The sequence below is a fragment of the Centropristis striata genome, chromosome 3 (genome assembly GCF_030273125.1).
Source record: "Centropristis striata isolate RG_2023a ecotype Rhode Island chromosome 3, C.striata_1.0, whole genome shotgun sequence".
In the NCBI taxonomy this organism is placed as follows: Eukaryota; Metazoa; Chordata; class Actinopteri; order Perciformes; family Serranidae; genus Centropristis; species Centropristis striata.
Genome location: NC_081519.1, coordinates 20,459,033 through 20,480,538, shown reverse-complemented (window position 1 = coordinate 20,480,538; position 21,506 = coordinate 20,459,033). Strand labels below are relative to the sequence as shown.

General features: G+C 41.7%; 1 protein-coding gene across 3 annotated transcripts in view; it reads left to right on the top strand.

The window, feature by feature from the left end:
* The window catches only part of pdzrn3b (PDZ domain containing RING finger 3b), a 113,819-nt gene extending 100,794 nt beyond the window's left edge, over positions 1-13,025 (top strand). For all 3 annotated transcript variants that reach the window (XM_059330152.1, XM_059330151.1, XM_059330153.1), the window contains 7 exons: positions 4,369-4,622; positions 6,915-6,999; positions 9,011-9,109; positions 9,317-9,379; positions 10,152-10,253; positions 10,464-10,580; positions 10,964-13,025. In XM_059330152.1, the coding sequence (XP_059186135.1) occupies positions 4,369-4,622; positions 6,915-6,999; positions 9,011-9,109; positions 9,317-9,379; positions 10,152-10,253; positions 10,464-10,580; positions 10,964-12,466 (2,223 nt within the window). In that variant the 3' untranslated portion in view covers positions 12,467-13,025. The remainder of the gene's footprint in view (positions 1-4,368; positions 4,623-6,914; positions 7,000-9,010; positions 9,110-9,316; positions 9,380-10,151; positions 10,254-10,463; positions 10,581-10,963) is intronic.
* The last annotated feature ends 8,481 nt before the right edge of the window (positions 13,026-21,506 follow it).

Here is a 21,506-nt window from a genome sequence, read left to right as displayed (position 1 = left end):
TTGTCATAATGGTACAGTTATAATTGCCTGTTCGCTTAACACTTCCTCATGGCTCAGCAAGGCCTGTAATTCAATGCATGGAAGTTGAACTTTCTGGCTTTATGTGCCACTGAGCAACTTTCATAGGAATGAATGGGGGCCAGCCTCCAACACTAAACATAGTTTTCTTTATACATCCATCTTTGTAACCAGCTTTTGACTACCTTTGTCTAAGATCAAGAGACTGTAGTTTCCAAAAATGTAAATCTGCCATCATTATAAACAGCACATGTGGCACGTAATAACAGAAAGCAAGACAGGCATAGCAACAGTTACTAAGGGGGACAAGCTTGATGAACATTCAATTTTATTTAAACTCTGCCTGATTATTGTATTTGTAACTTTTTTGATATCACGGCTCTCATGAATAAGAAGCTCAATTTCATCGAGACGACCTGATTGAATAAAGAATAAATGAAAATCTGAGGCAGCCTCACCTCATCTCCCATAATACAGATAATAATGAAAGAGACAGAGCTCGCTTCCTGGCAGATAAGCATCTTCTGCAGCAGGTTAGCAATCACTGATTACAAACACACATACACACACACACACACACACACACACACACACACACGCATAGATTCCCACACCAGCATCTCAATCCAGCTTGATTTGTGTTCCACGGAAAATACGGCGCCGGGGCCCGCGGCACAGCTCAACCCAGCTGCCCCTAATTATCACCCAGAAGGCTGAAGACTGGTATAGATATCTCACGAAATCCCACTTTGCCAAACCAAATCCTGTGCAGGGATACAGGTCCCCGATTCCACTGTTGCTTTAGAGGTCAAATGTGATATTTTGATCAAAGAAAAAAGGCGGTGAATAACAAAGCCACAGCTGTGTAAATTCCTCACCAAACACCGATGCAGCAGACGTGTGATTTAGACCTAATTAGTATTCCTTTAAGTAGGACCTGGCTGCCCTCTTGTCATTAAAATGGATTTAACAGACCCCTCCCTGAGGATGCAGCACAGTAATTTCTGCGTGTCACTCATCTTTGCATCATGTCAACGTGAACAACAGCTCGAGTGTTTGGTATTAGCAAAGGTAAATCTGGCTTTAGATTACAGTTTCTTTGGCTGCATCAGAGTTCGGCAGAGTTGAGGCTCAGGGTTAACACAGCAGAGTTAGAGAGCTCAGTGGTGGTGAAGCATTGTGTATTGTGTCAGGGGAGTGTTGTGTGTTTTTTCCCAGTGTGCTGCAAAGGGCCGCTCTGTGTCAGAGGTGATCGATGTGAATGGAGGTCGTGGGACCCCCTCCACAGCTGGGAGGAGACTCCCCCCGCCACCACCATTGAGAGCACTGAGGCAGAATGCTCCGGGCTCAACAAGACGGGGGCTAAAGGCTTTGTCTCTGGTTCACTGCCTTCAAGTAGCCCCGGGATTCCTGGCAACCAGGTTTGACTGTTGGAGCCTGCATGCAGAGAGGAGAAAGCACAAAGGCGCTTGTATTCCTCAGCTGATGTACAACATCACGGCTCGCTGTGGGAAACAAAGATGGTTGAGGATGTGAGGTCCTGTGTGTTTTTTTGTACCAGCAGCAGATAGGAATTTAGATGTCTTCTCTTATGTTGAGCTTGTTTCAGCTCACAGTCAAGGCCAGTTTCTCTTTGCAGGAGAGAGCAGTGGTCTTAAATCTCAAGGTTGTTGTGTTTTTTCCTCAGTAGGATTTCTCATATTAGTATTCTAAGATATGATAACTTTTCTCAATGTCGAATTATTAAGAGCAAACTGCAAATAGATGAGCTATTAATTTTTGATGTAGAAGAAGTAGAAGTTTAAGTCTGCTGAGATGATCCAATTATCCTGCGGGCCCAGGATTAGCATTAATCTGCTCTGGTTATTAGTGGGCACATCGCCTCTTCTCACTTCTGCATTAAGTTTTTCGTCCTTCTTCTCCACACGAGCCCTCTGCCTTTAGTTTCTATATGCACTCCTTTATAGAACTATGTGCGCAGCTTGTACATTGTCTGGGTCAAAGTCAGGTTATGTATATATACAGCGTTCATTCCCCGGAGATTTAATATTGCTGCTGCCACAGTTAAGTCTGCAAAGTGTGCCATGAATTCGAATGAGACAACCATAGCCGGAGGCAGGAGCACCAGCCAGCCACATGTTTATCAGAAAATTAATCCTCAAACATGGACTTACATGTATGTTGGATGTCATGAGGAGTGAGAGAGGGACGCTAAAGATTTATGACACGCCCAGTGACCTGCAACTCTACATACTAGAAAGTGACTGATTGCAAAAAAGCTTGCAAGAAAGCTTGAAATCAGGTTTCGGGTCTGGAGAGGCAGGAGGAGGGAGGGTTGAGTCTGTGAAATGAGAAGAGCCCCAGGCTGAGATCCTATCAAAGCTGTCGACACATCCAGGAATCACAAACCAACAAATTGTGAATGATGCAGTGATTGAAAGTGGAACAGCAGCTTGGTGTACACCTTGATAAGATCAGAGGACCAGTGTGTTGACCCAGGATTAAGGTTGGGAACCGAAACTCGGTTTCAATTCAGGACCGATAACGAAATGCCAAAAACCATGTACCTGTTAAAAAAGGAAAGAATTTCGGTTGGGCTTATCGGTTCCTAAACAACTACAGGTTGGCTCTCATCCTGGACTAAACTACGTGGCGCAACCGTTTTCTCGGGGCAATGAGAAGATTAATACAACCCTGATTCTAAATGAGGTGGGACGGTGTGACGAACTTAATAAAAAAAATAATTCAATCTTTCGTGAATCCTTTGGACTTTGAACTCAGTACAAAGACAAGTTGGCTAATGCTCCACCTGGGAAACTACCAATTTCTTTGTAAATATAACCACTCATTCTGAATTTGATCTGAAATTGATCTTTGCATTTTTTTACATTTTACACAGCGACTTTTTACACCAATTTTAAAAATCTGACTTCGGTGTTGAGAGTTGCAAGCACATGGTCATCTGTAATGAATTGCAGGTTTTCATCAACTTCACCGTTTGTCTCTCTCTCATACAATTACTGCACACAATTCACACAGTACACAATGATCTCTATACTCATGTAACACCAGTCATCATTCTCCCAGTTGTATGTTTTCTCCAAGATGTAATGTATTTTCTTTTGCACTTTAACCTTGTATGTTGTTTAAATTGACGGCTATTTTATTAATGAAGTAATCAAGTCATAGGGTAGTAAAGTGGGTGTTCCTTTCAGTAACGTGGGCATACCGTGTAGTAAATTTGGTGTCTCTTTTAGTTAAGTAGGCATGTATTGTTGTAAAGTGGGTGTGTCTTTTAGTTAAGTAGGCATGTCTTTTATTTAATGTCGTGAAAGCTGATAGACTGCAGTTCGACCCTTCTACCTTTTTGGACCCGATGTAAGTTGGAATCTGTGGCACTGTGGCTGGGTCCAGTGTAACAGTTATGGTGCAGTGAATAAAACAAAATGAACAGATTAATATTAAATCATGTTACTTAATAACAGAACCATTAAGAAAAAGAATCAATGAGCAAAATCGGAATCGTTAAAATCCTAACAATACCCAGCCCTACCCAGGATACATGCAGGCAGCTGCAGACGACTGTAAAGTTCACCGGGTTAATGCTTGTTTTGGGTTTTGTGACCACAGTTGATGCTTTGCTGAACTTAATGTGGCATTTGGGCCAAAGCAAAATCAAAATTTAATCTCCATGCTCGGCCTGACATTTTGGACAGCATGGATCTGTGCAGACTTAGGTCGTCTTTATTTAATGTTAAGTCTCACTGGATCTGCTGACACAGTGCATTGAGAGCGGGAACTTCAGAGTGTCTGCGCTCATCTCCCATCAACACACAGAAGCCTTAAGTGGCTCAACCAAACTTAATTAGCCTCTTCTGCACGACACGCCGCAGCCTTTGCTCAAATTAATCTCAGGTTAACGCACGGCACCCACTCCACTGTCTCTGACGGGAGGTCAAATTTATCCTCTGCTGAGAAATTACTTAGCTAAATGAGAGCTCCTCCATGCAGCCTCAGCTAATGACCTTGATTAATTAAAGAGAGACTCATCCTAATTAAGGTCTTATTCCACTTGGTCTGACTGTGACCCTGTAAAACAAGCTGAGGCAGTAATGAGTCATTTCTCCGACAGAATATCGCTGCTGAGTTTGCGTGGGCACAGTGCTTCATGTGAGGCCTTAATCATCAGAGATAATAATTACATCAGTGTGGAATAATGAATATCCTCTTCGGTCACGGAGATCACAACACCAGTTACGCCTTTTGAATCCTTGTGTTTTCCTTCCTGTTTCCTCAAATTCCTGAAGAAAAGTTGCTGATTAATTTCTCTCTTCATTTCTCTCCGTCCAGGTCAATGGCAAGGACCTCTCCAAGGCCACCCACGACCAGGCAGTGGAGGCCTTCCGCACCGCCAAGGAGCCAATCATGGTCCAGGTTCTGCGCCGAGCCCCGCATCCCAAAGCGGTCAGCCCTGCCGCTGACACCCAGGTCTCAGACATCAGCACCCAGACCGACATCACCCTCCAGCACATCATGGCACTCACAAACCTGTCTCCATCTTCACCCCCCATGACGGAGCTGGAGGAGTATCTGCTGCCAGAGGAGTAAGTACCAACTCAGTTCATGAAGAACCAGACAGCAGTGGTAGAATGTAACTAAGTACATTTACTCCAGCCCTTGAGGTACTTGTACTTGAGTATTTCCACTTTATGCTACTTTACACTTCCACTTCACTACATCCCAATAGGGAAATACTTCACTTTTGTCTCCTCTACATTTTTTGACAGCTTTAGTTACTTTTCAGATGTAGATTACTAATAAAAAATAAAATAATAATAATACTAATACTGTCACATTTATTTCAATACATTATGATGTGTTAAACTGATGTAAAGTCATTCAAATTATCTCCCCATTTAATAGCTGCAGCATTAATGTACACATTGATGCATTACATCTTGTAATCTAGGAATATAACATTTATGAATCTGAAATAAGCCGTTTTGCAGAATGAGTACTTACGTTAAGTATATATTGATGCTAATACCTTTGTATTATTATGATACTTGAATGCAGGATTTTTACTGGTTGTAAAGCTACTTCTACTTAAGTAAGCTTGACTTAGCATGAACCACTAGATTATACTGTAAACATAGTCTTTATTGTCCACACAATGCATACAATGAACACACAGTCTTAAAATGCATTCATGCCTCTTCTTGAATGCTTACATACCCATGTACACACACATAATACACAAGTCGACAGGGAATTTTATTTCGAGTTGCCAGAGCTGGCCCTGCTGTATCAGTAGCTCACAGCACTTGTTTTTTTTATCACAATAGAAATCCATGATTGCCCCAGTAACCAAAATGTATTGGCTCCACAGTGGCCTAAATCTGACTAACCTGGGTTGCTGGACTCAGACTGGGGCTGAATGAAGCATAAAGCTGCATTCAGACAAACAGCGGCACTGCATGACTAAGACAGCCTCCTCGTTCATGTGAATGTGACCTTGAGGAGGTGCTGATGCAGAGGATCCACAGTTCAACCTGGCTCAACTTTGGCTAAAAACACAATGCAGCTGTTGTTTTTTTTACATGATCTGACTTACTGCATTTCACATACTATGTATTGAGCCATATCTAATCTTTTTTTAATGCATACTAAATAGTATGGTAATATGTGTATTGAAATACAGCATTTTTTGCAGAATATTACATCATTTCCTGTGTGTTTGCATGGCAAAAAATATGCTGTTTGGAGAGCAAATATACTCATGTGGGATTCTTCCTGGAGACATATCTTGTAGTGTATTGTCGCCACTCAGTCAGGTGTTGTGAAATCCACAATGACTTCAAGACTCCTGATGACAAGACAGCGAGTTTATAGTGAGAACAGTACATTGATCTGACAACTTTGAAAGCTGTGTAGTGTAAACTTAGCGTTATTGGTACATGAAGCAAGACAGCCCTTTGCATTTTTTCAGTCTGAATTCCTCCTTAATTCCACCTCAGGCTGGACAGAGTATTAGTGCGACTGCAAGAAATATTGAATCTGATTATGAGCCTAAATCAGCCCAGTCATTAGTTCACTCAAAGTTTTATATGCTATCGAGGAAAAGAGAAGTCTACAAGAGTCTGATTGACCTGAAACTGACACTGTTTTTCGTTGCATTGTCGCTGCGGAAACAAAAAGTTTAATAAAGCATAAAATCCACTTTAAATAAGAAGATAGAGGTATTCTGTGGTGTCACAGCTCAGCAATGTTATAAAGGTCACTTCACTGTGAGAGACACAGTCAGACTTTTCACCTTAACTGTTAATTAAGAGAGCTACACCTTATCTTCTTCTCCAGACCACTCAGCTGCGATCACACAGGATGTGTCCCAAGTTTGAAAAGAAAATGTCCCTGTCACTTACTGGGGGTGACAGCTCCTCCGGGGCACACAGCCGCATTCAAATCATGGTTTACTCCCTGCGTATTTGCATATTACCCAAATTGCATACATTTTTTCTCTGTGTGTGTGCGTGTGTGTCTCAGGCCCTGGAGCTCAGATAGTCTGACGACATTTTCCACCCCGTGGCTGCAGCAGTTGCCCTTTAATGAATGATTGTGATTCCTTTTAATTGAATTCTGAGTCAAATTAATATCCTGGCATGATAACTTGTGATTACCCTGCGGATATAGCTTCAATATATCTGATTCAAGAGAGATTTCTACATTGACTTCTTATTACTTCCTCTCCCCTTGTAATTTAATTTGCAAACTCTGGAGTGAAATTAAATCCAGATTGACAAAAGTGTTAGCAAAGGATTTATTTTTCTCTTTTTTTTCTAATGTGTTAAGTTTAACTCTTTTTCCAGTTTATCTTACTCTCTCTTTCTCCTCCTCAGGCATCCTCCTCATGCATACTTTGACCCCAATGACTTCCTGGAGGTCATCCAGCAGGACATAGAGCGTGAGGAGCTAGAATATGAGGTAAACATCATCTCCCGTCCTTCTTCTCCACTCAGCTCTAAACATTCAGACAGCAGTGCATCATTGCTACATAAGCAGACCCCAGGTCGCCTCTGTGTCTCCAGTCCAATAGCCTTTCTAGAGACCACAACTCCTGATATATCCCCGTTATTGATGGTGCACTCTCAATACATACACGCACTGAGATGTCGGCCAGACAGGAATCGAGTTGCTGGTTTGTTCCAGCAGATGCACAACGGTGACATCATTACTTATTAGTGACAGGGCCTAATAAGTCTTCTTCTGCCGGTGGATAATTAGATGGCACAGATAATAGGTTTGCAGTGATGAATCTGATGATGCACACTAACAATGCCAGGATGAGGCCATGATGAGGACACGATTAAGCGTCTGTTGTGCTCCTCCTGTGACCTCCGCTGACCCTGACGCCCCCTCCCATTAAACCCCAGCCACCGACTGCTTGATATTAATAATATCCGTGAAGGAGCTATGAGACCAGAAAGGTGGAGTTCTAAGGGCAGATGCACAGCAGAGTGTCCTCACAGAATCACTCAGTCTGAGAACAGAATGGCTGACAAAGGATCCAGTGATGCTCTGCTGTTTCATCACATGCTAAGTATATATAATAATGGTTCTAATTCGCACAAGAATAGATTAGAACTAATAGGATTTCACTGTCGAGTGGAAGCCCCATATCTATATTTTGTCATTTATATCCTTAGTAACACTTTATTATAACCATTAATTGATTAAAAAAATATGGATAGTTAACCTTTAAACAGTGTTAAACAGTTAAATAATGATAAATTATGTCATTTATGTTATTTACAGTTTATAGTTGCACACCTTACACCCTTTTACATACTGTTTGTTTATGATTACAAAATTATTTGTAAGCCACCTAAAAACATTATTTGGAGGCAATTGTAAAGCTGCAACTGGTGATTATAATATAATAAATTGTTTGATAAATATTTTGTAAAGCTATCTTTAATCTAAATTGTTTTGTAAACTGCCTGGGTGGCTTTGCGGGTAATGCTAATAATATTTAGTTATTAATTAATAACTGGTGTATAAAGTAACAAGTAACAATGACAACAGCGAGATCATATTAAAAATCTTTTGTGTTTCTGCGTAATTCATTGAAATATATTTTTCAGCAGCTTAATTTTGAGATTTCACTTTTTTTGCTTCCTTGTCAGGCATGTTGTAGCGGCTCTTTAATACAACTGAGTCTTGTTGTGTTCTAAGACGAAAACACTGTCAACGTGTTAAGTTAACCACACCCCCTAAAACATACGCTGCTTTACTGTCTGTCTGTCTAAATAGAACCACAATTAACCAAATGAACATCATGTTGTAATAAAGAAGACTTATAACTAGTGATTGAGACCATAAACTCATTATGAAAATGTTTACTGAGGTAATAAATAAAGTAAAAGTAGGCTCATTTTCTCATTGAATCTATACAATCAAACTAGTGGAGTAGCCTGCTGCTGGCCTTTAGAAGCGAATGCACGGTTAAGGCATTGGCTTCAGTATTCAGATGTTTCCACTTGGTTATAATGTGAAACTAAACAAAGACATTGAAGATTAGTTGTTCTAAGTTTTCAGCCGTGACTGTGTTTTTGGGGGGTTAACCCTGGAAGAGCCCGTCCTCTGCCCTCAAAGAACGGCACTGCTCGTATCTTTATCTGTATCTGTGAGATTACAGGTGTTGACAAGTGAAAAACGGCACTCTGCCTGTCTGCAGTCCACTGCATCATCTCTCATTCTGTCATCAGGCCTCTAAGTAAGCCAATGGCTTCCCTGCGTCCAGCTGAAACATTCATTACAGTGATTGATGGATCAATGTTGCTCCATGATCCCATTTCGTAGTCGGTATATTCAGTCCGTCCAGGAAAACACAAGCAGATATATACAACCGTTTTCTATTCAATCTTGGGTAAAAAAAAAAAAAAGCTGATATTTCAGATGTATGGGATATTAACTTGTGCATGTGTGTCACCAGGAGGTGGATTTGTACCGAGCCAATATCCAAGATAAGCTCGGCCTGACGATCTGTTACAGGACTGATGATGAGGATGAAGCTGGGATTTACATTAGTGAGGTATGTGGTACGGGATGGCTCTTAAATCTACCTTAACAGTTAGTAAATAGTGGCTGCTGGGACTGTCAGCAGTAATGATGTTCACTTTAACTCACAAATGGAAAAAATATGTCCAGAAATGTAGAGGTAAATCACAGAAAGGGTGATGTGAGTGGACGTAACTCAGCAGAAACATTAATCTCTTACTCTTTCTTTTCTTTTCTGCAGATTGATCCAAACAGCATCGCTGCAAAGGACGGCAGAATCAGAGAAGGAGACAAAATCATTCAGGTAAGATCACTGATATCTCAGCAGTACTCACTTTATGTACATACACAATTGCTTGCTTTATATTCAAAAATATATTTAACTTACATTAAGAACTTTAATAGTGGTGGTTAGAGTTAAACCTCTGTCGCTCACTTGAAAAGGTTCCCCTAATGTCCAAAAAAATGCCATAAAATCATGTATTAATGTTATTTTCTAACTTCACTGTCTTTCCTTTGGTTAAATTATTTAGGAGAAAAATAATACATTGGATAAATTGAACTTTTTATTAAAAAGTACATTGATTGGACATTTTTTTAACCAATTTTATGTTTTTTCAAAGTCTGGGATGTGTCAGTGATTAGCAACAGCACTGGTTTTGATGATGCAAGAACTCCATATTACAGCTTTGGTAACCCCAGTGGAAACCAGGAAAATAACACGTTTTTGTCTCATAGGGCAACATGAGGAAATGGCTCAATCTGGTTAAAAATAGTAAAAAAAAAATACAGTTTTGTAACCAGGGCTCTGGTTGAAAGCTTGATATAATAGAGGCATGCTTTTATGCTGTAATGTCAGTGGGGTCGAAATTGTGTTCTTTTATGGGTTTCAGTGGCAACATTTTTATCCTTAAGTTCTGTGTCTGTGTTTTGGAAACACAGTTTATTATAGACTGAGCTGCTGAGGTTGAACTTTACTCACATTTAAAAATGTTCCTACTGTGGCACAAGAGTTACAAGCTACAAACTACAATTTTGTTTTGAAAAGTATTGCAATATTCCTTCTCTCCCCTCAGATCAATGGTGTTGAGATCCAGAACCGGGAGGATGCTGTAGCTCTGCTGACCAGTGAGGGGAACCAGAACATCTCTCTGCTGGTGGCCAGACCAGAGATCCAGGTAATTAGGATAGGTCATTATGGTTGGAACTCAGTTAACGCTAATGACAACAAGGCAATTCATGGTAAACTTTTGGAAGCAAATATGGCATTCTTTAAGTAGCAAAACAACAGCAGATGTTTCATAGTAGATGTTCACTTCTTAGAGTCAAGCTTTGCAGTGAAATATTTGGATCTAATGAGGCGTCTCTTCTCTCTGACTGCGTCTCAGCTGGACGAGGGCTGGATGGATGATGACAGGAACGACTTCCTGGATGACCTCCACATGGACATGCTGGAGCAGCAGCACCATCAGGCCATGCAGTTCACTGCCAGCATGCTGCAGCAGGTAGACACACACACACACACACATGCACAGCATGTAGAGGCAAACTAGCACAATCAATCTGCACATATGTTCATATATAGTTTATTTTGGCTGAGCCAATTCTGCCCTGGGTAACAGCTGTTCAGTTGTTTTTGGTACAGCTTTTTTCTCCTTGTGAATCATAGACAGTTATGGAAAGGCTCAGTGACAAAATCTATGTAAAGCCGTTGTTTTCAATGCATTTTATATTAAATGGTTTTCCTGAGATACACATAAAGTAGCATATTTGTGCAAGTTTTTATGTTTGGTATATAAGGTTTTTGTAATTCAAGGTTGTCAATATTTGTATTTTTATACACGCTTGCAGCACTATTTCTTAATGGTTCTGTTGTGTGATTTTACAGAAGAAGCACGAGGAGGATGGAGGCACCACAGATACAGCCACACTGTTGTCCAACCACCACGAGAAGGACAGCGGCGTCGGTCGCACAGACGAGAGCACGCGAAACGACGAGAGCTCTGAGCAGGAGAACCTTGGCGACGACCACACCACGGCCTCCAACACGCTGAGCAGCTGCAGAAAGCTCACCTTCAGCCAGGACACCCTCGGCAGCAGCGACCTGCCCTTCAGCAGCGAATCCTTCATCTCTGCGGACTACGCCGACACCGACTTTCTGGGCATCCCGGCCGATGAGTGCGAGCGCTTCAGAGAACTCCTGGAGCTCAAGTGCCAGATGAGGAACAGCGGGGCACAGGGTCTGTACTACCAAGGAGCAGGAGGCCAGGACCAAGAGGGCGTGGACAAAGAGCTGGAGATGCTCAACGAGGAGCTGCGCACCATCGAGCTGGAGTGCTTGAATATCGTCCGGGCTCACAAGATGCAGCAGCTGAGGGAGCAGTGCCGCGAGTCCTGGATGCTCCACAACAGCGGCTTCCGCAATTATAACACCAGCATCGATGCACGCCGCCATGAGCTCTCTGACATCACAGAGCTGCCAGAGAAATCAGACAAAGACAGCTCCAGTGCCTACAACACTGGCGAGAGCTGCCGCAGCACCCCTCTCACATTGGAGCTGTCTCCAGACAACTCACTCCGTCGAGGAGCAGAGAATCCAGCTGGGGCTTCCGGCTCGGCCAGTGCTAACGGCAGGGTCCTCAAACCTCTCCTGTCCCCCGTCCAGGAAGTCTGTGGCCCAAGCCGGAGCAGAGGCTCCTCCAAGGATACAGACGGAGCCCTGCAGGCTGAGAGCAAAGAGAGGAACGAGTCCAGTAAGTCCGGGCGCAACTTCTCCCAGCCACATTCACCATACAAGCATGCCCACATCCCCGCCCATGCCCAGCACTACCAGAGCTACATGCAGCTGATCCAGCAGAAATCTGCCGTGGAGTACGCCCAGAGCCAGATGAGTCTAGTCAGCATGTGCCGGGACCCCATCAGCCCCAACGACCTGGAGCCTAAGATGGAGTGGAAGGTGAAGATCCGCAGCGACGGCACACGCTACATCACCAAGCGGCCTGTCCGGGACAAGCTGCTGAGGGAGCGCGCCCTGCGCATTCACGAGGAGCGCAGCGGCATGACCACGGATGATGACGCCATAAGCGAGCTAAAGATGGGCCGCTACTGGAGCAAGGAGGAGAGGAAGCAGCACGCAGTCCGCGCCAAAGAGCAGAGGCAGCGCCGCGAGTTCATGAAACAGAGCCGAGCCGACTGTATGAAGGAGCAGTCCGGCCCCGAGGACAAAAAGGAGCCCAACATCATCGAACTCAGCCACAAAAAGATGATGAAAAAGAGGAATAAGAAAATTTTTGACAACTGGATGACCATCCAGGAACTTCTGACCCACGGTACCAAGTCACCAGACGGCACAAGGGTTTACAACTCGCTCCTGTCTGTGACCACAGTCTAAGTCCTGCTCTGAGTTGAGGTGGCGGGTGAGCCAGAGGACGGACTGTACTGAGTGTAATGGACTGTACATAGGACACTACCAGTTGGGGTAGAGATTCCTGCCTCGTTCAATGTGGCAACATTTTGTACATAGGAAATAAGGAAAGCCTTTCGGGGACAAACTTTTTCCACCACTGTGGTGAAGAGAAGGTCTTTATAATGATGGTTGGACTGGACATGGATGGGACATGAGGATGATTTTGGAAACTCTTTTTCAAATTCTTTCAATAACCTTTTCTACCTTTGTGCTTGCTCTTTTGAATAATTTTGGAAACAAAAACACAATATGTGACTTTTTGGAAGGTTTTGAAAGTGTGTAAAGAACGTGTGCCATACATAAACAGCCAGCATTTACACTATTTTACATTATTTTGTTCGTACTATATATCTCCTATCAGTATTTTACTGTTATGCATACTTAATGCTTTTATGGAAACAATGCTATTTTCCTGCAAGGTAGAACACATAATCCTTTTCAAAAGGACTTTTGTAAATTAAAAAAATACAATTTTTGTAACAAATCCACGTTTTTAGTTTTAAATTTCTCTCTAATGGTGCTGATTTCCCAAAGTTACAAAATACCACCAGCGTCTGTCACATAATGTAGAGGACATCATCATAACGTGATATCATTGTGTATGGACGTATCTTTAGAGAAACATGTTTCTCACATTGAAATTGAAATGTCTGTGTTTGTTGAAGCACACATTGTAGTCGCTTTTGCTTTCTTAGGGTTTCATGTATTGGACAGAATAACAGCTTAACAAATCCTTAGTTAGCCACACAATTTGATGTCTTGTAAAATGAGAGAAATAATAAATTATTGTTTTATATATGACGAGCTGTCAAATGTTGTTGGAATTTGTCTTTTGTAAGAGTTGTTGGGTCACTGAAATAAGACCACAAAAGAAGGGAAAACCCTGCACATAATGTCACAAAGTATAACCTATATAGACATTAGTTATATTAGTATATTACGGGAGTCTGAAATGATTTTTGCCCAAGAGAAACACCCGGTGCAGATGTTTTCACCTATATTGACTAACTTTGATAGAATTACCACACCCGTCTGTGTAAGGTCTTCAAAAAGAACCAGCAGGTGGTTGCTTACAAAAGCTACACGTATTCTCCACATCATATCAATATACACCGTCGCCCATAAAGTTGGAATATAATCTTTTTTTCCTCTTTCCATTAAATTATTTTGACAATGTGATTTATTCTTAACAGATAAATTGTATATCTGTTCAAAACGTTATTAATCAATCTCTTCCAAACATATCACAATGAAAATGAAACCATAATTAACAGAGGATTGGGTCTGAAAACAAAATTATTCCAACTTAATGGGCAACCATTTATTATTTCCAATTGTCAGTGTGTAATATTTAAGAAAGTTTGGTCTGTATAAAATAAGTGAATGGATCTGAGGAGTGAAGCCAATAAGTGTCTTAAACCTGCCTTCTTTTAGGGGTTAGCAGGGGGCGACAAAGTCTGCTTGTATAGAAGTCAGTGAGAAAATGACCTGACTTCTCACTTGGTTTATTGCCTCGGTAAACATTTTTCCTAGTTTCAAGTAATCTTCGACACAGCATGACGTTCATTTTGTAGATTATGGTCCCGTTTAGAGTAAAATAGATGATAAAGCAGGGTATGCTTTACAGCGTGGCTACCTTGTGATTCACAAGTCGCAACCACGTCAACTTGACAATCAAAATAGCAGTAAGTATACATGGCACTGTGTTCGTTTAAACAACCGTGATGTTGTTGGCTGTTGTTTCTTTCACATTGTGGTTCTACTCCATGATTGTTAATTGCAAAATTTGTTGGAAGATGGTGATGGCCAAAAACCCTAATTTAAGTCACTGTAGCTGCATCCATTTCTTTAATACAGTCTATGGTGAGCATGTATAAAGAAAGGTTGTTCATAATGTAAAAACTACAAGCACACAACTTCTTTGTGTGGAGAGTCCAATAATCCATCAGAGGCTGGTCGATGTGATGGAATACCCACAAGGATATCTCTTAGGTTTGAAAATAAATGTTAACACAGGACTAGATTCACTTCCAATCCAACATTAAATCTGTTTCCTTCTGGTGCTTGTTGAACGTTATTGTTACAGAGTTTTAACACTGGGTAATAAAAGCCCTCCTTGCTCTGTTGTTTAATACATTTTTAAATATAGGATATGCATTCTTAATTGCATCACAGAGTCAGGCACTCTGTTCATGTAAATGTGCCAACTTGTATTAATGATAGCAGAAATCCTGAGGAAAATAGAACTCCATTGGCTGTGTGTGTGTTTGATGTCAGAGCCTAACAGCATGTCGGACTGGCATTAACATAAAAAGATCCAATCACCAGAGATCCCTGCTGTCCAGATCTGATGGTTGAAGGCAAACAACAAAAATGTTTTCATCCTGAGTCTTTCCCTCACACGGATTTTGCAGTGGTGGCTGCCCTCCATCAGCTTTTATTGCTTTTACAAAGTGGTCCATCGGTTCCTAATGAATATGTTGTTTTATGTTGGACCCAAGTTGTCCATGATGCTGGCATGAGGCTCCCTTCTGTGGCAATATCTGCTTGCTGTGCTAATGGTTTATTTATCTGACTCAAGACTCCCACCATCTGTTAGAGGGACCTCGTACCCTCAGTCCCATATGATCCTTCAATTAGCAGCTCAGTGCCTCATTACTGAGGACAACGGCAGCTCCTACTCTGCAGGAACATTACTTTTGTCATCTCACCTCCATCAAACACACCTTTTGTTATTTTTATTTTACTAAAGAAACAACAATTTGCAGTATTAACATGCATTAAGTGTGTTTATTCATACTGACATGTATATACAAATTCAGTACTTAAGAGTTTGACCGGTATCTTTTGCCGGGGGGGGGGGGGGGTACAAACTGGACATGTTACCAGACTATCGCAGGGCTTCATTCAAGGTATAGTTGAGCCTGAAGCTGCCCTATTCAACATTTTATATCAGCAATGGGTCAATTAACTGTGTGCAATGTAAAAAACCTAACTAGAACTAACACCTGACTCAGTTTTCCTCAGCTCTATGGGGTGTTTTAAGACCTCACACCCTCTGGTGCAGAGCGCACCACTACTGTTATTGCTTGTCTCAGACCCACACAGTTGTCATTGTGACATTGTGTAAGTAGGCTACTTGCCCCCATCTGTGCACCCATGGGTTTATATGTCTCAAAATGAGGTGTGGTCAGACACATTCTTGGCACATTGCTATCTTGCAGCAGCAGAAAAGGATTGCACCATTGAGCAACAAAAATCTGGTCTAAAGTTACTGGTGCAGTACTTTCCCGCTATTTCAAAGGTATAAACCGACATTAATGACTCTGTCACGTTGCGTACAAGCAGATCCACAGGAGAAACCCACCTGATTATCCAATTTCCAATCTCCAAATTCACTGTATAAATAGCAATGCACAAGGTACAAGTGCATATGCATCTGGCTTTTAAAATGAATGGAAGATGACACTCCCTGCAACTTACTTTGCAACTAAATTATGCACCGTTTAACTAGCAAAAGTGAGTTGGACATGACCTGAATGCACTTGCACCATGCACTTTAGACCATGTGCTTTAGATTGTTGAAATAGAGCCCTTAGCTCACTGGATTGGCTTTACAGCCAACAACTTTACTGTTTTTTCTTCTTAACATTCTCACTAGCCTCAACAACATAAACTGGCCATAAGCCACCTGGTCAGCACCAAAACTCAGACTCCCTAGTGAATGTAGTAAAGTGTTAGATTCTAAAAAGCCAGATATTTTTCTCAAGAATTGGTAAATACCACGAAGCGGAACAAAAAGGACAATCAATATTGGACTTCCAATTGTTGGATGAACAAAGCCATAAATAAGACCTCAGATACAAGTGTTGCTCCTTGTCTGTTGGAGGTATAAATAGACAGTTGCTTGCATTTTAGTTGCATCAACTGTATAAGGAGTCGTTATAGCAATGTTGTCTTTTCAGCTTGTTCGGCTTCAAAAAATGGCCATCAATAATCTGAGCATACTATATAAGGGGGAAGTATTTCACTTTGATAAAACTATATGTGACAGATTAACAAAAGTCTTTCAAACTTCATGGCCCCAATAGTAAAACATTCAAATGAAATATTTGACTTCACTTTCTCTTTCTCTCTTCAGTTTGTATTATTTTTTTAGATATAGGAGTTCACGCATTCATCGGTTGTCTCCGTTTTTGACTTTGCCTCACTTAAAGAGGAATGACTATGATAATGAGAGCCGCCCAGGGTGCAAGCTCAGCCTCTTCCTCTGTGTCTGGTAGAGTATAATTGATTACTCCTCCTTAAGCCTGACCGAACCCAAGCCCTGTGATTTATGTCTGGGTACAAGTCTCTGTACACACTCTTTTAATGGGAGATAACAATATGGCATGCAAGGCAAACAAAAAGCTCTTGCAATCAATTCTGGGATGCCCCCCTTCCACCACCACAGAATGCTGGGAGATTAGTTGATCACATACTTGGCTTTACTACCCCTGTGTATTTTTATTATCTTTGGAATGAAAGTGTTTGTCTCCCCACCCGTTTGACAGTCCTGTGTTTGGGCTGGAGAGCAGGACTCATCAGTTTAAATGTCAGCACGGAGAACAGGCCGACATTCCAGTGTACTCATCCATTAACTGATAAGGAGGCGGCTCCTCTACTGATTCTGATGCTGCTTCACTGCGGGGACCAAGACACACTGAAGGGCTCGCAGCTGCTCGACAAGCACAGACAATATCCCTCACATTGCTACATTTACAAGTAGACTGTCATAGTCACAATATTTGACAGATGACAGTGGAACTCAATTTAGGGAACTATTTGTGGCACATATGATTAAAAAAAAATCCATTTGTAGTGTCTGATTTTTGTATGACCTAAATGAAAATAAACACATTTTTTAAAAATGACTTATTTAGTGCAATAAGCCTTGGAGGCGCCACAACACTCTAGCAAGTTCAGCAGGTGTTGAGACTGTGTTAGCACATCTCACATCTTGCACTAAAGAGAACAAGCTGCTGGATAAACAGAAAGAAATGCTGACCCACATATTTATTCTCTCTCCACCATGTCTGAACATCAGTCAAACAGATCGTACTTAGATGTGGAGGCGTGTCCTCAGAGCTCTTTTAATCTTTGACCTTTGATATTTGAAGTGTTTTGTTTCAAAAATGTGATACTCTAAAATTGCTGATGTAAAAAAAAAAATGGAATAATTGCAAAATATTAGATTCTAACTCGCAGCAAAACATCACCAGGTCTCAGTACCAATTGGAAGCATGCAGATTTAAGGATTGGGAATTTGTGTCTAGAGCAATCATTCTGGTCTTGTCTTGTATGACTGACAGTCCATGGTATTAAGATTAGTTATCATCTTGCTAGATATTGAAGGGATTTTGGGGGGATTTTTTGTTTTAATGGGGTTGTTTGGGGTACTTCTAGTCAGTGTATTACCTCCAATAGATGGCGATAGTCGGCACAACCCCAGTTCAGAGTCGCTGCCAGGAGAACCAGCACAGAAGTTGGGCAATGCTGTGGACAGGGACAGCAGCTAAACATATTTTAACCATCTAAAAAAAAATCTCCACTTTGCTATTGTCAAAGATACCAGACTCCATTGACAAAAACTGTAATTTTGCAGGAAACATGAGTTGCTGGTCTGCCACTGCAATCGGTTAGTTTGTTTGTGTTATTGTGTGACTTGAGTGTTTTAAAGGGTTAGTTCAGATTCACCAAAGTCACACAATAACACAAACTAAATTACTGAGACAGTTGTACACTAGCAATTCCCATTTTCTGTGAGGTAAAGTTTTTACAATGTATTTGCCAATGGAGTCTGATGGCTTTGAGAAGAGAATAGAACTGCTACAGTTCCCCTATGTTAACTTAAAAGGTGCTGTCTGACAGCAAAGTAAATATATATACCCTATAACCCTACTTGTACCCTATAATCCATACTATCCCTTTTACAGCAATAGATTTTGGGTTTTATTAAAAATATCACTTTCCCATGAACTGAAGAAGTCTGTATGGATACAAATACAACAAGTACATTGTTGTTGTTGAACATTACCTCAAATACAATTTTTAAAGAGGTTCCAAAAGACAAAATTTGGCCTAAGAAAGAAAATATATTGAAATAAACTATGGCATTTTCTAAGTGAGCTACGGACTGGGGCAGTGCAAACCCCATGTACTTCTGCAAGTGTAAAGAACAGTAAATCATGTTTATCCGTATCCTGACTGACATCATCTTTCACGCTGCCGGCAATAATGTCAAACTTGGCAACAATGAAATACATGCGTCTGATCAGCTGGGGATTGTTTTTAAGAAGTGACAACTTCATTGTATTTAACAGCATTTTATCACTCTTATTTCAATACAGAGCAATGTGTTTGTTGCGAAATCAAACATGACAGCCAGAATAGATGAGTAAATCTCCAAAGGTAGCTGGATATATCACACATACATAAAATGAATAATAAAACCCACAAGCCATTCTGATTTATTTATGAGATGGAACAACACAGAGACATTACAAGGATTAATGGTAGGAGAGGAACATGTTGTTTACCTGCAGGAGATATCAGCCTGGTCCACATGCAAGAATTCAGGTAGAATGTACTAAAGCATCAGGAGTCAAATATGGATCATATGGTCATTTTGATTGACGGATGATTGCTATTGTCAGTAGTCCAGACAATTAAAATCAATGAGGTACAAAGTTACACAGTATTTTATATATTTTATATATTAAAACCACAGAATACAACCTATATTCAGGGAAGGAGAGCTTTTTCACTGATAATAAAACAATAAGTTGATGTTCTTTGGTTTATTTCTAATTTATCTCAATTGAAAAATCATGAACAAGACATGCTGTGTCTCAATCCTCTTTTTTCCTTACTTACACTTGTCAATTTCAATGCATAAGTGCATTCACACTGACAATTATGGCAAATGCAGTGCAATACGAGTACCCGGATGGTAAAAAAATTGATTATGGAACGCTCCACACCATGGATGTATGGGAAACAACATTAAAGGCAGGGCCCTGTTAATTCACATTTGCTCAGTGGTGCATTACGCCAAAAAGGTTTGGTCATCTATGGGTCTTACGCACTGTGGGACCCATAGAGCACTAGAGACTTCTGCCAGCTAACTTCCGGTTTAGCTAGCCACTAACTTCAATGGGGATAAAATTATAAAATCGTATGCCTCTTTACAAATGTTATCAGGCCAACTGGATAAAAATCTCATAGTACAACTATTCGTTTCGGTGGGGATTGTGACAATCCAAAAAATGTATCCACTGATTTAAAGTACTCTTTCTCAATGTAAGTCTGGGGGGGAAGCATTTTTGGGCCTCATGGCATCATGTGACAGAGACAGTACTCCTTCTAGGGGCTTGGCTCTCATCATCTATGGTCGCCATCTTGGCTATTTAGCAGAAGGGGAGGAACCACCATACTTGTTCATATTTGTAAATGGTAAATGGACTGCACTTATATAGCACTTTTCAATCTCCTGTCCAAGGATGCTTCAACATGTAGTCTGCCATGGTCAGGGATCAAACCACCAACCTTCCGATTAGTGGGTGACCGCTCTACTGCTCTACCGTCCCATGTGGCAGCAGAGGAAGTTGCAACAGTTGTGGTGGCTCTGACGTACAGTAAAATTCCATTATTTCTATTCAAGTTTAATTTAGTGATGTGCTAATGAAGCCTCATGAACCATTTTCTTTATTTTCTGATCCCACTAGATGGTGCTAGATGATCTTTTCAACAAAGGGCTGAAAGCACACTCAATTACCATTGCTTGAGCATTTTTCTTCAAACCAAGAAAATTATTCATGAGGTTTAATTGGCACATCATCAGTTGTCAAGTGACCAAAACAAGTTAAAAGGCTGGTAAATATATTGGTAAGCACAATCACAGTCAAATGTTTCTAGTAATGCAGTATTCACCTTGTTCATTCAGGCACTACTCAAATAAGATCAAGATCGGTGCGGAGAGGACGCTGGCGCGTTTGGCTGCCGCTTCTCCCTCCGAAAAAAGTTTGCCCTGTTTTCGACCCTCGCCCGAGTGTGTCAGAAACCCTTACCCTGTGCCACTGGAGGCTACCCCCAGCTCGACCACTGCTTGTCCCGGTGTGGCTGACCATCGCCTGGTACGACAACTAGCCTCCAGCTTTCCGCCGTCGCTGCGACCACCGCCGCTGCCGAAGGCATCCACGGTGCGGTTAGCCCTAAGCCCTTGCTGGCTAGGACCGCTGCCTTCCTGCATCGAGCCTGGCTCCCAACCAGGTCCAGGCTCGTCTTTCCACTAACGATGCTGCGGTTGGTCCTGCTCTACCTGCTGTCTTCTCACCACCTGTCACAGCCATCCACCGGCTCCTTCAACCCGACCATGGCTCAACGCTACACAACCACGCAGCTCCTCCGGCTGAATCATCAATCGCCTCCCGCTACGGAACTCATCGCCGCAATAAAACACTTCGGACTTCTACGACGCCGCCACTACATCCATAGAGGCTCCCGTCGCAAGTTTTTCTACAACTCCACTGCAGCAAACAGTATCCCATCTCTCTGGACCGACTACAGCTCCCGCACTTCCGCATTCCGTCACCACAACAACTCACCACGTCATCAGGAGAACCACCACGTACATGCCTTCAACCTTCGCCCGGTAGCAACTTCCTCCATGCAAACTTCAAAACAAAAGCCTCTGAAAATAGCCCTGTTCAACACAAGATCCCTCAACAATAAAAGCCTCATCTTAAATGAATTCATCACTGACAAACAACTGGACTTCCTCTGTCTGACCGAAACCTGGCATAAACCCTTGGAATATTTCACACTCAACCAAATCACACCTACTGGATATTCATACATGGACAACCCACGCTCTAAGGGCCGAGGAGGAGGAATTGCAGCCATACACCGTCAAGACCTCAACCCT